Here is a 17,356-nt window from a genome sequence, read left to right on the forward strand (position 1 = left end):
TACCACAGCCGACGGTTTGGAAAATCTTACGGAAAAGGCTAAAGCAGAAGCTTTACCGTTTACAATTGCTACAAGCCCTGACAACCGATGACAAAGTCAAACGCTTTGAATTTTCGGCGCGGTTGCAACAGCTCATGGAAGAGGATGAGTTCAGTGCGAAACTTTTTTTCAGTGATGAAGCAACATTTTTTCTTAATGGTGAAGTGAACAGACACAATGTGCGAATCTGGGCGGTAGAGAATCCTCACGCATTCGTGCAGCAAATTCGCAATTCACCAAAAGTTAACGTGTTTTGTGCAATCTCACGGTTTAAAGTTTACGGCCCCTTTTTCTTCTGCGAAAAAAAACGTTAGAGGACACGTGTATCTGGACATGCTGGAAAATTGGCTCGTGCCACAACTGGAGACCGACAGCGCCGACTTCATCTTTCAACAGGATGGTGCTCCACCGCACTTCCATCATGATGTTCGGCATTTCTTAAACAGGAGATTGGAAAACCGATGGATCGGTCGTGGTGGAGATCATGATCAGCAATTCATGTCATGGCCTCCACGCTCTCCCGACTTAACCCCATGCGATTTCTTTCTGTGGGGTTATGTGAAAGATTCAGTGTTTAAACCTCCTCTACCAAGAAACGTGCCAGAACTGCGAGCTCGCATCAACGATGCTTTCGAACTCATTGATGGGGACATGCTGCGCCGAGTGTGGGAGGAACTCGATTATCGGTTTGATGTCTGCCGAATCACTAAAGGGGCACATATCGAACATTTGTGAATGCCTAAAAAAACTTTTTGAGTTTTTGTGTGTGTGTGCAAAGTATTGTGAAAATATCTCAAATAATAAAGTTATTGTAGAGCTGTGAAATCGTTTCAATCATTTGTAATAACCCTGTATTTATGTCATTCCTAAGTGACTTATATTTCTTCATTCCTGAATTTCCCTGTACATTTTTGTATTTACGAGTACCTCTCGCGCCTCCCAAGTTTGCTCTGCAGTTATCTATCCCATACTTAGCATAAATAGTTTACCTTCAGCCTGCTTCATCACTTTAGGAATTTTATTTTCTGTGTTTTCATCAGTTGAGTTTGAATCATATTCCCATCTGTTATAAACTGTAATCTATGACGCCGACGTTCACTCGTCCGTGCCGCAACGTTGGCCGGGTTAGAGGTCAGAGTCGGCGGCTGCTGGGATTCGGCCAATTTCCGCGGTCGCAGCCGGGCGGCGGCACAGGCCGTGAATTTCCGTCGCGTCTATGAGGAGAGCCGCTCCACACACTCTGGCCGACTTCCAGCTGATGCTTCCAGGCTGCCCACTCGCTCGGAACACGGTGATAATTTTTTCCTCAGCTTCGGATCAGAATTTATAGCAACATCTTCGCCTCTCTCCTCTAAGTGATTAAATGCCTTGCTTCAGTGGTGACGGATTTATGTAGGATCATGAAAACTCTTTTTCAACGGCCCTTTCGCCATTTTCCAACCAGGTCGTGACCGTAAGTCGATGGGTTTCTGTAGGGTGTTAAACGAAAAACTGCTACTATCCATCAAAGTGCTCTTTAGCTTCCTGAGTGACGTGCCTTTCAGTGGTTAGGCGCTGAAAATGCCATAGCCTGATATAAGAGGCGGCCGTGTTATTTCCCCTTCATAGAGTGCTCGTTCTCTGTACATACAATGGTCATCATCATTTTTCGAACTTAGCTCGTAACACGTCCATTACCCACTTATTTATTTGCGTTTCGTCGCTAAGAAGGAATGAAGTATAATGTTTTTCTTTGGAAAGAAGGACATTAAAATTTGGAATAATACAGAAATTTATTGAGGTAACTATAGAATTGGTAGGTGTGTCACTAGCAAACAACCTCAAATTTGATTCACATAGAGCAGCAGGACCACATTCCGCCACTAATAGCAAACAAAGTATACGGCCTATCTTCTTCATTGTGAAAACTTTCACTAGTGTTGTGTATCTGGATATGCTTGAAAACGTTTTAATTTCACAGATAAATGAAGATGACAGAGACTGGATGCTTGATTACCAGCAAGGCGGTGCAACACCTCATTTTCTCACAGAAGTTCGGAATTTCCTCGATAATCGCTTCGCAAATCTGTGGATTGTCCGTGAAGGGCCGATCGCTTGACGGCCGCGCTCCCCAGACTTGACACCAGTAGATTTCGTTCTCTGGCGTTTCATTAAAGAGCGTGTGTATGCCCCTCCCCTACCACACAGTTTAGCCGCCCTGCACAATGGACTCTACCCTGCCATTGCAGAAGTTACGACCGATTTTGTGCAGTGAGTGTGAGAAGCTATTGATTATGGGTGGGACATTTGACGCATCACGAATGGTGGTCACATCGAACCAAAATGACACTTTCATGTGAAGCTTGAGATTGTTTGCTACAAAATAACACATCTACCGTCTTCAGTGCAGATGCACAAGTACTTACGACCTCCTTTGCGAATATCTGAGAGCGAATATGGAGGAAATGGACAGGAACTGCAGATAGGTGGCGCTCGATGGGAGTGTGGATCGGCCGTGAGGCTTGCCGCGGTTGAGGTCACGCTGTGTCCCGAATGGTGCAGCAGTTACCGCACCTGCCTAGTAAGCAGGAGATTCTGGGTTCGAGTCCCAGTCCACCACACATTTTCACTCGTCCCACTAATTCCGCGTAATGTCCCAATACAGCTGACAGCAGTGATCCCTCCCCTCTCCTTTCCTTTCCTTTCTTCCCCTCTTCACCTTCAATTTACATTTAAGGATAATTCACGCAGGACGAACTCTCATCAGGATTTCCTGGTTACTACAAGGCGACGCATTAACAGCTAGCCTCCATGCTCTATTCAGATTTTCAGTGTTTCCGACTGTTATACCGGAGACAAGGTGGCCCTGTGGGCCGGCAACCCATATTACACCACAGAGGATGAAGTTGTCTATTCCCAAGGTGTACCAAAAGCTTCATGTTAAACCCCGGCTACTTACATACAAGATAATGGAAACAAACATTCCGAGCACTACTTCCTGCAGGGTGAGCTCGAGCCACAGCCTGCAGGAAGTATCACTACACCAAACTCTGATTGGCGGGAGACAGCTGTTTAGGGGCTAGAACCAGCCACGAAGTTCAGTTCACGCCAGATACCGACCTCGTGTACTATGACCGTTGAAGATTCCATATTCGTCGCTGAATTGTACTGTTACTAGTGTGTGTGTGTGTGTGTGTGTGTGTGTGTGCGTGTGTGTGTGTGTTGTCATCAACCTTTGTGGAAAATAAGAAGTGAATTTTCGTTTGCCTCAATTAGGAGACTTTTACTGGCATCATTATTGTTACCTTCCGTTTGTTGTTCAGTCATCAACCTTGGGAACTTAAGTCAATAAAAGTTGTGTTTGTCAAAAATTGAGAATTGTCAGTCACAACACCGACGATACAATCTGTGTGGACGCGAAAAACTTGAAATCTTAATTCTAGTCACAGTCTGGCACGAATGTTTATTAGTCCTAAAATATTGATGCTGAACGAAGCACGTGTGTATCATTTCTTCACGACACCTGCTCCATTCACATCCTCTGCCTACCATCATGGTATAAGGTGTCTGAGGAAGGTCACATTCTGACCGAAACCGGTCACCTTTTAAAAAAGATATTTTATTCCAGTTAAGACTGTTTGTGATACATTTTTAACGAAACTGGTTGAAGGTAATGGAGGCCATCACCCCCGTTACCTATTACGTCACTGCGAATAGGAAGTGGTTCTGACTTTCAATAAATGTTAGTAATGTTTGGGATAACTTCCAAAAAGGAGGCCAAAAGCTATAACTTGAATTACACTGTGAGGGCTGTTGGAGAAAACGTAAGTGAAATCACTTCTATAAAAAGAGGGGGAAACTTCAAAGCATCTTTCTCTTCTAGCCGAAAGTATCTGTTAGGTTACATAGTAACTCACTTATTTTACATGAAAATTTGGCATTTCTGTGTTATCTAATCATCAGTGGAAGGCTTCAGCCTGATTTGACTTACATAAAGTTTATACTGACAAAAGTACTCAATATTCAACAGAATTATACGAGTATGACTATCAACGTAAAAATCTGTTGTTTCTGCATTTCACTTTGCACACCGCTCAATAAATGTAGTAGCTGTTTGACACATAACATTATATAGTTAATTCCTTGTATAAAATATACAGTGATTATTCTTCTGGTATGTCTATACCTCAAAACGATTTCATCCACCTTTGGTTGCGAACTGTTGACTGTCATATAACGCGTTTTCTAGATGTCGAAAATTTTGGGTGCAATTTTGAGATGTCTTTCTCGTATATAATCTTCGGAGGAAGTGCAGGCATTTCCTAACTACCCACGATGGAGGGTGAAGCAATATATTTACCAACTTAGGATAAATTTACGTTTGTGATACACTGTCAAAAATAGATTTAATCATGGTACCCAAATCCACCTCATCGATGTCAACGAAACGAGCAAAAAATTTGTTTTTTTTTTAAAAAAGTCACAAAAGAAAAATATTCACAAGTCAACACTGGGTTACACAATTGTGCAATATGTACCAAGACAACTGGAAAATTTGTAAGATATCAACAGTGTGTTTGTGTTAGGCCAAAAAATATTTGGCCCTGTCCTAATGTAGTGAGGAACGGATAGCATCAGCAATTTAATGATAATGGCAAAAGAATAACCCAATCTGTTTCTTTTATTTTCAGATTCTCCAGCTCCAAATGAACGACTTCCGATACCACTATATGTTCACCACATTCGTAAGTATGCGTCCTAAAACCACAAGTTTCCTTTAAGTTTGATTCAAGTTATTATGTCTGCAAATGTGACAGTTAGATGCTTGCTTCATTGCTCAGTTGGCTGCTTCTTGAATCAATGTTGACTATTGCTTGTAACTATACACACCCACACACCCACACACACACACACACACACACACACACACACACACACACACAGAAGGAGGACTTAAGAATTATTGCAAAAGTTCTTTATTCCAGTCTTGAAACACAAATCACAATACGCTAAGACTCATTTGAAGTACAGTCACCGTATTCAGACCTCTGCGCTGAAGTATGCTAGCGTAACTGCACATTAAAAAATTCTGCTATAGTAGTGTAGTCACTCGGTACAGCAACAGACATTAATATAATACTGCGAGGTATATGAGACGTTTTATGGGACCAAGTACAAGTGTATGTCAATAGCGTGGCAATACTGTGATAGTAAGCTTTCACCTGTCTTACAAGACATTTTATAAAGTAAGACGAACGTATGATGGGTGTACTCGATAAATAATTGTAACTACTTTCTTTGTGCAATGAATACCTTTTAAATAACAGAGGAGTTTCTCCAGAATATTATCACATGAGCCATCAGTGATTGAATATATGCAAAATAAGTTAACGTCCTGTCTTCTCTAAACCCAAAGTTGATAATTATTCTTATAACAAATGTGATCAAACGTAAGCCTTTTAGCAGGTCTGCTATTCTATTTTTCAGTTCAATGTATACAATTCAGTATGTATACCTAAGAACTTACGTTTTTGATAGTCCAAAACTTTATGAGCTGTGTTTCTTCAAGGTTTAAAGTTACTCCATTTCTGCGAAACCAATTGATAACTTTACAAAGAAAATATTTGTTCAATCTGAAATGTATAACTGTAAAAAAATCTGACAAGCAAAACGAAAAAGACTGCAAAGCTCTATAAAACAACTTCTATTAATGAGCGAGTGTCCCAGAACCCAATGCCAGTAGCAGATTGCTTATTTAGCGGTTTCTAGAAGAAACAAAAATTTTATTTTCAATATTTCGCTTCACAACTAAACGAATTTAAAAATTTAAAATTCTATCATAATCTACTCATTAAGAGGTATATTCTTATCTTAAAAGTTTAGCAAGTACTACAGTTCAAACTGTGTGTGCTTGTTTTGAGGCAGCGTAGCTGACAACTCTCAATTAATCGACTTTTTTCAACTGTTATGTGAGGATGGGAACCCTTAGCGACCTCCAACAAACCTTACACATAGTTTGAAACCTTTATGAAACGTTTCCTCGCCAACTTCCCCTCCTCCCCCCCTCCCCCCCCCCCCCCCACCCACACACACGCACACAAACTGAAAGCAAAAAGAAAGAAACATTTATCGCTTGGTACGGTTTCGCTGTCCATGCAATAAAACTTCAATATGTTGCATGACGTTTTAATTTATTACTTCGATACGATTAATATTATTAGCAACATAATTTGTAGGCAGTATCTGCAGATACCGCGGAATGAACCTGCAGAGTGATATTACTGTACGACAAATAGTTCACGAGATATGACGTCATAAACATTGACATGCGTGATAAACTAGATTTTGCTTAAATTACCCAGACCATATTCATCCAATGTTTATATTCATCCAGTGTTTAGCAATGGGAACACTTAGCGACTTCCAACAAAATTTAAGCGTAATTTCAAAACCTCTTACAATCTTTTTGTCACATTTTACAGCCATAAATTTGCGCATTACCTTAGTTGTTAAGTAATCAGATTCTGAAGCTTTTGTATAAATGATCCTTCTATTCTTTAAAGTATCAACGGTTACTGGTAGGTTACTAAATTGTTGCGATTGTCGGTCACTTACGAAATGAGGTGGTTCGAGACTGTCAATTTGTTGGGTTATTAAGGGATGTTCTAATGAAGATTAAAGGATCACAGCATACAGAATGAAATAAACACCTACACAGTAGATGAATTCTAATCAATACAGAAACTGTTGGAATGATTATCTGACCCACATGTTGCCCTGTTGTCTGTTAAAAGCTTGGAAATTGCGTCAAGGGAGACTCCAGAAGCTACAGGAGCGATGAGAAGTGCAACTGTAATAAAGACAGATTCCTGAATGAACATGATGATGATGATGTTGATACAGTCTGAAGTACACATTAAAGAAATTATACAAAAAGCTGACTTACTCCATTCTTATAAGGCCACAAGGGTGTCATATGGAAGCAAATGAGAGGGGCAGAACACTCAGGCAACGCAAGCTGTGGAGTCACTGGCCCACACGTAGGACGTTGCCCTGAGGCAGTATAATGTCACCTGGCGCACCACCGCAACCAGTTTACAGCAAGGGGCGCAGCTGACGCACGCCCGCAACACATGCAACTGCTTGTCCTGGGGCACTGCCGTGTCTCTTCAACTGCCTGGATGCGCTTGCGTTGCTGCCACGTGGGGGGTTGCAGAATTTGCCGTAAATAAGTGTAACTACTCAAAATCAACGCGATACGTATAGTCCGATTACAGCGGTTAGCTCTACTACTTCCGCATCCAATGTGACTGTGGGAATTGTACTGGCATTGTCAGCTCTCACTTTGTTTTAACTTCCACTGCCTAACAGTTCTCAAATATAAAACTTTTCCACACGCCAGTACTTCCCTTACTTCAAGAAAATACCGTGACTTAAACTTTAATCATAATTAAGAACATATTTTTTGACATTTATCGAGACGTATTGAATTTCAGACTTGTTAAGTATTTTTTTTTTCTTTTTTTTTTAAGAGAGAAAAAGATTTAACGTTTCACACTTGTTAGGAGTTAAATACTGACAAAATGGCAAGAAACTCCTTTTTCCGAAGCTTGCAAGTGATAAACACAGAACAATATGCAACTTAGGGAAGATCATTCGGGAGAGGAGTATCGGAAAGTTTCATGTGCTCTAGAAACATTTGTGTAACTTAAATGTTTAATTATGTCGTAGGATAGACCTCTGACACTCGTAGAGACCCTGTAGATATCTACACCATTTTTTTAAATTTATTATTTATTCTATCTCACGTTCATCAGGACATTGAATCATTACGTACAAAATAATATTTGTGTAAATCTTTATGAAAATCTATTTCTTTTTTTTTCTAGTCTGAATACTGAACTAGGTTTACAGTGCGTATCATACTATTTTTCCTTATCTGTATTAGTTCCTGTTACTACCACACTAACAATGAGATGGCTACCCATACGCTGCTCAACCTGTAGTTATTATCCTCTGGCATCTTCTTCCACTCTCAGCGGGTGTTTCCTTTGACAGAAAGAAAGGCCGTAAGTTCTCTTTGTTTCGATCTACTTTGACTAAATTTGTTCTTTTTCTACCACAGCCTCTACCGAAACAAAATTTGATGTTTCCAACACCAACACTAGTACTTCTGTTGTACTTCTGCCACGACTACTTACAATGATAGAGTCGCTGATACAAGGCAAGAGTTAAATAGTGTATAATCTTCTCTACTTTAAACTCTTCTCTTCACTATAAGCTTAGATCGACACACAGAAACAATTTGCTGCTACCGTAATCTATCTAGTTTCTCTGTACCTTCCACACCAGATTGACCACGCTGTTGGGCTCAGCAATATCTTGATTCTTAGACATATCAGAACGCATAAGTTATCTTTCACTGCAAAGGTTCTTCTTCTGCAAAGGTTCAACTGTAGCAGAAAAATTTTCACCATATGCAAATTCAGATATTTTCTGTGATGTTTGTAAGAGATACTCTTTGCAGAAATTTTCTATCGCCGTGGACAGACGAGCGCTGTTGCGGCGTCCTGTAGACAGTACTTGTGCCAAACTTTGACCTTAAGCGTTGGATGTCATGTAATTTGAATCATAGTATTAGTACCATTATGAAACCCAAAGACAACAGTCACATTAGTAAGAAATACCAAATCTCAGATACAACAATATCGAAACGCAAACGCTTGTCTAATTTTCGGTAACTGTTAAATATTTCATCACAATGCTCTTTTTTTGCTTGTGAAAGGGATTGTCTGATTAATTCTACTTATAATCCCCGAAACGGACTTCTCGTTTTTTAAAAGTCTACGCACATAATGCCTCTGTTTATAAACCAGGGTGATAATCATGAATTTCCGCCTGTCTCGCGTTCGCCTATATTTGTATATTACCCTCCAAATGAATTAGAATCAGCGAATATGGCAAATAATTTGTGTTATCAAGTACGGCCAATAAATGAGGTTGGCAATGTTTCACACAACTGATAACTTGGTCTTTAAGCAAGCATGTAATGTTAAGTGACGTTGTGGACGTTGCTTTGGGGTTCATTTCGTTAAGCATTCTTTAATATGAATCTTATTCTATTTTCAGGACACAGATACATTCGATTTATCTGATTCTTTGGAATAGGCACAAGGTAGAAGATGGAAATCGGAGTTACGCAGTAGAAAAGAAACATTCAAGGAGAAGAATAGATTGTTTGATCAGAAGTGATGATTGTTTATTCTGACGGACGTGGTATTGCAACAGACTTACATTTTGAAACACGTTCACAATACAGAGCATTAATAGTATAAATGGAGAGACGTAATTTAACATTCGGTTTCGTCTCGTGATGGTTTATTAAATGGAAGGTCTCTTAATATATATCGGAATGGGATGCAGGGGAAACATTGTAAGTGGCTCCAGCTCCGTGGTCAACACAGCGAAGCAAGACTAAGGATGGAACAACGCTCAGTTACTCCACACGCACACATCAGCAAAGAACGAGGAACATGTGCATTATATTCCCATGAGAACAGTCAAACAACAAACAGACAGCAGGGATAAATACTGGATCTGAGACACGTGGTCGCAGAAGTCCCAGTTAAAGTGGAAAAATATGGAAGAAAAGAAATTTGTCTGTGCACTTAGGTATTCGCTAAATACACAATCTTGAGTTCTACAATGTGCGTGGCAGCATTAAATGATAGCTATGGAACCGAGAACACGTGGCATGGTTCACACTCACTGGGAGCGACTAACTACAGATAAATTATCTGTTGCTCCAGGCCCACAGCTCATCTGGTCTCTATGAAAGGCACCATGAATGGGCGAGGAATGGTTGTTGAAAGCGCTTGCGCTCAACACTAGAGCGTTTCGTGCTCAGTTCGGTTCCACTTGGGCAATACATGGTAATCTCATGAACAAAAATTGTAACATCCGGCACCGTGCCTATCTGGTTTAAACAAAAATAAACTCAGCACGCTGTTTACATGGTCGCCGGAAGAATACGCAATCCAACTACTACATGGGCAGCTCATGATAACCTATCACGTCAGCCTAAGGTAACATGTGGTGGTAGTTTCGGAAGGAACAAGTGAAGTCAAAATCAAAATGAAAAATTTAGTAAAATGAGACAAAACAGGACCGTGAATCACTTCCCTAACGTTGTTGTTGTTGTTGTTCTGACTGGTTTGATACAGCTCTCCATGCTACTCTATCCTGTGCAAGCGTCTTCATCTCCCAGTGCCTATTGCAGTAATACCCTCCACGCTGCCCTCCAATACTAAATTGATGATCCCTTAATGCCTCAGAATATGTTCTACCAACCGATCCCTTCTTCTAGTGAAGTTGTGCAACAAATTTCTCTTCTCCTCAATTCTATTCAATACCCCCTCATTAGTTATATGATATACCGATTTAATCTTCAACATTCTTCTGTAGCACCACATTTCGAAAACTTCTACTCCCTTCTTGTCTAATCTATTTATCGTCCATGTTCACTTCGATATATGGATACACTCCATACAAATACATCCAGAAATGATTTCCTGACACTTAAATCTATACTCGATGTTAACAAATTTCTCTTCCTCAGAAACGTTTTGCTTGCCATTGCCAGTCTACATTTTATATCCTCTCTACTTCGACCATCATCAGTTATTTTACTCCCTAAATAGCAAAACTCAGTTACTACATTAAGTGTCTCATTTCCTAATCTAATTCCCTCAGCATCACCCGACTTAATTCGACTACATTCCATTATCCTCGTTTTGCTTTTGTTGACGTTCATCTTATATCCTCCTTTCAAGACACTGCCCATTCCGTTCAACTGCTCTTCCAAGTCCGTTGCTGCCTCTGACAGAATTACAATGTCATCGGCGAACTTCAAAGTTTTTATTTCTTCACCGTGGATTTTAATACCTACTCCGAATTTTTCTTTTGTTTCCTTTACTGTTTGCTCAATATACGGATTGAATAACATCGGCGATAGGCTGCAACCCTGTTTCCCTCCCTTACCAACCATTACTTCCCTCTCATGCCCCTCGACTCTTATAACTGCCACCTGGATTCTGTAAAAATTGAAGACAGCCTTTCCCTCCCTGTATTTTACCCCTGCCACCTTCAGAATTTGAAAGAGAGTATTCCAGTCAACATTGTCAAAAGCTTTCTCTAAGTCTACAAATGCTAGAAATGTAGGTTTGCCTTTCCTTAATCTATTTTCCCTAACGTAACGTAGCTGAAATGAATAAGCACCAAGTGTAGCGCAAATTTGGCATTAATCCAGAGAAATAGTATCGACAGCAGTTGAGGTATTTACACCAAATAAATAAAAAAAAACAGACGGAATTGATTCTCAGTGGTACACAAAAAATTGTCAGGATACTGTCGCAGAAGCAACAAAAAAGGTCTGCGAAGTTTAAATGAACCAACAACCACAGGATTGGCAAAGTTTCACAGAAGCTCTAAATTCAGAGATAACTTCAATGCGAGATGCTTTTAACACTTTCCACAACGAAAACCTGTCTCCAAATCAGGCAGAAAATCCAAAGAGATACTTGTTGTATGTAAAGTACAAAGCGGCAATACATAACCAATACCGTTACTGAAGACTTTGCCAGAAGACTACAAGTGGGAAACTAGTCAAAACGTTGCCGCAGAACGACGCCTCGACTTGGTTAACAATCTGAAAAGACTTCGTCACCGAGATTCGCCGAGAAAGTCTAAATTCGCATATAGTGATCGTGATGTTACCGACAACAGCACCGATAAAGCGGAAATACTAAATACGGTTTCCCGGAATTCTTTCACCAAATAAGACGAAGTAAATTCCAGATTCGAATCAGAACTGCAGAGAACATGAGTAAATTAAAAATAAATATCCACGTTGTAGTGAAGTAATTTAAATCACCCAATAAAAGCAAGACTTACAGTCCAAATCCCATACTAATTAGGTTCCTTTCAGATTATGCTAATGTAATAGCTCCATATTTAGCAATCGTATACAGCCGCTCGCTCGAAGAAAGTTCTGCACCTAATGACTGGAAAATTAAACAGGTCACTCCAATACTCATGAATGGAAATAGGAGTAATCCACTGAATTAGAGACCCACATCACTGACCTCGATTTGCAGTGGGACTTTGGAACATATATTGTGCTCCGACATTATGAATTACCTCGAAGAAAGCGATCTGTTGACATATAGTCAGCAAGGATTCGGAAAATCATTCTTGAGAAACACTTCTAGCTCTTAGTTCTCATGAAGAAATGAATGCTATCGAGAGTGGATGCCAAATTGATTTCATATTTCTACCCTACCAATAGGCTTTTGATACCTACGGAATATCGCCTCAGTTGTGCGACTGGGTTAGCGATTTTTGGTTAGAAGGTCACAATTCGTAGTAATTGCCGCAAAGTCGTCTAACGAAAGAGAAGTGATCTCTAAGCCTCTGCTATTCCTAATCCGTTATCTAGAAGGAAATCTGAGTACCATCTTCGATTGCTTGAAGTAATGCTGCCATTTACAAGGAAATAAAGTCAGCAGAAGACCAAAAAAAAGAGAATAATACGACAAAATTTCTCTCTGCTAGCAAAAATGGTAATTGACCCGAAATAATGAAAAGTTTGTGGCCATGCACTTGAATAGTAAAAGGAGTCAGTAAAATTTCTATTACACAATAACTTACACAAATCTAAAGGCTGCCATTTCAACTCGGTACCTGATGGTAACACTGATGAACATCATTGGGCGATCGCATCGATTAAGTTGTGGGCTAGGCGAATCAAGGATGGTGTTTGCTGGCAGAACACTTAGAAAATGCAACATGTCTACTAAAGAGACTGCCTACAAAACGCTTGTTCGTTCTCTGCTAGAGTACTGTTGTGCGGTATGGGATGATGAGGAAGCCCCATACACCGAGGAGTGTTGGGGACGATTCGGGAAACCCACACCGCTGACTAGGCAAAGTCCAGCGGAGGTAGTTTGCCATTGCCTCCCTCCGACCGTAATGGGGATGAAGGATGATGAAAAAGACGGTACGGGGTCTTTACCAAATAATATTGATGGAGGACATAGAAAACGGTCAAAGAAGGGCAGTCACGAAATAGGGCAGAGAGTTTCACGGACATGACACGCGAGTTTGGATGGCAATCAAAAAAGTCGTTCTTTGTTGCAGCGAGATGTTTTTACAAACTTCCAATCTCCAACTTTCTCTCCCGAATGAGAAACTATTTTGTTGACGTCCACCTACATAGGGAAAATGATCATTATAATAAAATAAGAGAAATCAGAGTTCCCAAGGAAAGATTTAAGTTTGTTTTTTCAGCTTGCTATTCGGGAATGGAATGGAAGAGAAATGGTGTGAAAGTGATTCGATGAAACCCAGGCACTTAAGAGTCAGTTTCAGGGAAGTCGTGTAGATGCAAATATAGATGTTTTACAATTTAAAAGTATGTCATTCCAGTTATTTCGTATTGACGTCGAATGTAGACCGAGTTCACATTAACGTACCAGGACCAATGAATGAACAAGTCGGCGCATTCTTTCTCCAGAGGCTGATTATTAGCTTGACTGTGTCGTGTTATCTCAATACTGTAAACACTCTTAGACGTTTCATATATCTAATATTTATGAAACGAATCTGACTGATCTGTTTCGCTTGTTAATCTTTCGCTGGGTGACAACTGACTATCGCAACGACAGATTAAAAAGACGTGTGACTCACACAAATGTTAGTGATACATAGGTAAGGTAGCAATCAATAGTACAGACACAGTGTAAGGTTATCGCAGAGTGGTATGCATAACATCACTTACAAGCGCTATGGGAAATCATTTATTGGTCATTCAGACAAAGCTGTCGCACATTGGAGACTAGGAACGAAACTGTCAGCCTTTGCAGAATACCGTTTAAGAGAGACTCGCCAATCTGATTTACATTCAGATGTACTACATACTGTTTCAAAAAATAGGAAGATTATATTGCTGGTATTAATTGATATCAGAAAACGTATGAGACAGAATGATGGATTAGTTTTAAATAACCTAAGACAATTTCTTTTTTGACTAATGTTATACTTTTTCAGTTACTCAAATAGTAGCTTACAAGGATTAACTCAGACTCTAACCCAAACTGTTGAGCCAAAACATTATGACCACCTGCTCAGTAACTTGTTTGTCCATCATTGGAACGAAATATATCACTGGTTCTGCGTATCAGGAATCCCACGGTTGTTTGGTAGGTTTGTGGAGGTACGTAGCATTAGATGTCTACGCACATGTCATGTAATTCGCGCAATTTGTGGGTCGTTGATTTGCGTTCCTGGTGATGGCGCTCGATAGCGACCCTGGTATGTTCTACAGGATTTACATCAGGCGAATTTGGTCGCCGAGTCATCTACGTGAGTCCATTGGAATGTTCCTCAAGCTACCGTGCGTGGTCCTGGCTCCGAGACATGGAAAGTTATACTGCTGAAATATGACATCGCTTTCGGGGAAGACATCAGGCAGGAAGGGATGCAGTTGGTTCGCAACTATCAGCGTCGCGTCTTCGATTACTACCACAGGTCCCATGACAGCGCATGAGAATATCTCCCATAGGATAATACTGGTCCCACCAGCCTGCATCCATGGTGCGCTGTTAGTTTCAAGCCGTCGTTCTCCTGGATGAAACTGTTTGTGGAGACGACCATCTCCACAGTGTAGCAAAAGTGTGATTCAGCCGAAGAGCCGACACGTTTTCATTGATCGACGGTCTAATCCCAATGGTCCCCTGCCCACTGCAATAGCAGTTGTCGATGTCGTTGGGTCAACATGTGAGCACGTGGGGGTGGTCTGTTGCAGATCTCCATGTTTAACAATGTACGATGAACAATGTGCTGCGAAACACAGTAAATGACATCGTCAGTTACGGTTCCAATGGGTGTCAGATAAATCAAGTTTCTCATTACACCAGGTCCATAGTTGTGACTTGGCGGACGTCTGCTCGAGACATGTAATGTGCCACATGAGAATGCCGTTTGGGTTGGAATTATGTTACAGGGGCAGGGGTGAGGGCATTCATCTACTTCTATGGGATTAGTGGTGACAATATAAGGCACCTTGACAACAGTTAGCCCCGTCAATGAAGATCACAACAGGGCAAATAGGGGCAAAAAGTCCATGAAGTCGCAATGTTTTGTACAATGGTAGGGAAGAGTGTCATGAACAACGTATAAAGATAGCTTGAATGTTATACGTCACTCTTCCGTAACAACCGAACCTTTAGTCCTATCACGGGAAAAGCCACGAATAACGCCAACTTGCCATGTACGATGCACAAGCGTACCGTGAAACAAGCTAATGTTACCCTCTGAGAGGATATCGAATTTTGACCACGCGTGTATCTACTGGACAAAGGTATCGGATCATAATTTCGAATATGGTGAAATTAACAGAAAAACTAAACGGACTTTAATCTCGGGAGTTAATGAAAGTGGTAAAAATCACATGTGAATGAAAAAATGAACGGCCGCCAGCCCAGTTAGGCACATTAATTTAGAAATATATCTTTATGAAAATTGAACATTGGTTATTAAAGCTACTTTCGTTGATATTTCTCTTTGAATAGCGCACAGGATACAAACTGACACAGGGCACTCTGAGCTGTATGTATCAGCGGTTATCAATAACGCAAACATTAGTAATTATGGAAAGCAAATGTGCACCAAGGTCATACTAATAACAGCTATACTCAAGATCATTGCTTGAATCAATTCTGAAATGTTGCTGCATGAAGTGCAGAACTAAATTTGGACATGAGGGGCTACTATATTAACTGACTTGAAACAAAAAAAATACAAATAAAGATAAATAGTATCATAAATACACTGTTTAAACTCGTCTACATATATCATTTTTGCTTAGCAGCAGTAATAGTCCAATTATCTTTCCAATATGTGTAGGATATGACGTGGACCCAAAAACTAGTACAGTATCACTAGTTGAGCTTTATGATTATCTCAGTAGAAAAGATTAATTCAAACATAGCTAATATTTCACTTCACTTGGCGTAGTTCATAATTCACTTTGCAAGACAAAAAAATTAACACTGAGCTTAATTAACTTCGAACAAGGAGCCATTCATGATAGAAATTAAGATCACACTATGTTTAATATGAGCTTAACTTATTTTCCTTTTTCATTATCTGTCATGCAAGTATTTTAGACAATAACATTTACACAATCTAGCACTGTATTCTTGCAAAACTATACTTTGCATAAACTGAGAGTACTCTAGCCAAATCCTATCTAACTTCTCTTTTGTGGTTTTGACTTTAACTCTTGCTACTCCTTTTATATTTGACAAAAAAAGACTTTAAAACACTTGAATGCAAGAACTGTTCATTTAAAATAGGATACTCGGTTTTAGTAGCATTTAGGAGAGGACGCTGCATAGGTTCGGGATCAGTGTAGAAGATATTGTTCCAGACACATATTTATAGTATTTGGATTATTATTAAAAGCGCACACACAAATTAACTGCTTCCTGCCCATATACAGAGCTGGATGTATGAAGTTAGTAAAGCAGTGGCGAAATTTTGGTGGTAAGACACATGGCGGCTAACTATATCACGGCTCTTGATGTTTGAATGCTCTATAAAATTTCTTCTTGGCGGCCGAATTTTCAAAATATTAGAGCCATTCATTTTTGCTGAGAATACCAAATAATAGCCAGATCCACATATGAGGCAAAAATCCTTTGCAAAACAGCTTCCAGTTGCCTCTCTTAGCACCGTCGAAGTGTACTGTGCTACAGCTAGCCACATACTGCATACCAAAGAGCTGCTCAGTTCGACTGCCAAAATCACCTTTTACATCACGCAATGCCACTTCCGTTGCGGAGGGACTTCTCAACGTCTTTTATGTATTACAAATACAAGTGCCCTAACCATGAATCAGCTCTCAACAAACATTGTCTTTTTTATATTCGTACACATAATATAGTAATTTATCCTTTTAACAATTCATTTTGCCACTTTCATATATACATTACACAATTCTAAATTTCCTGTCAAAAACAGTGGCTTTAACTAACACAGAATACAGACTCAATAATTGCAGATACACAGTTGCATAACATAAATCTACTTCTAATCGATATAAGAGTTACACATGCTCCATGTTTCATTGAGGTTTCCCGACAGGGATACGTCAATGAAACATCAATAATACATCAAAACAGTGATGGGCGATAGAAAAGAATTTTTGCAAATACTTTACACAACAAACACTTCACATAACTGTTCATATAAAACACTGTTTCATCAAGTATTAAAA

General features: G+C 39.9%; 1 protein-coding gene across 1 annotated transcript in view; it reads left to right on the forward strand.

Annotated features, from left to right (window-relative positions):
- Window positions 1–17,356, forward strand: part of LOC124597840 (glutamate receptor ionotropic, kainate 2) — a 1,390,744-nt gene that overhangs the window by 906,030 nt on the left and 467,358 nt on the right. Inside the window, exon 6 of the mRNA XM_047135964.1 lies at window positions 4,710–4,763. Within this exon, the coding sequence (XP_046991920.1) occupies window positions 4,710–4,763 (54 nt within the window). The remainder of the gene's footprint in view (window positions 1–4,709; window positions 4,764–17,356) is intronic.

This window comes from Schistocerca americana, chromosome 1, assembly GCF_021461395.2.
Source record: "Schistocerca americana isolate TAMUIC-IGC-003095 chromosome 1, iqSchAmer2.1, whole genome shotgun sequence".
Lineage (NCBI taxonomy): Eukaryota > Metazoa > Arthropoda > Insecta > Orthoptera > Acrididae > Schistocerca > Schistocerca americana.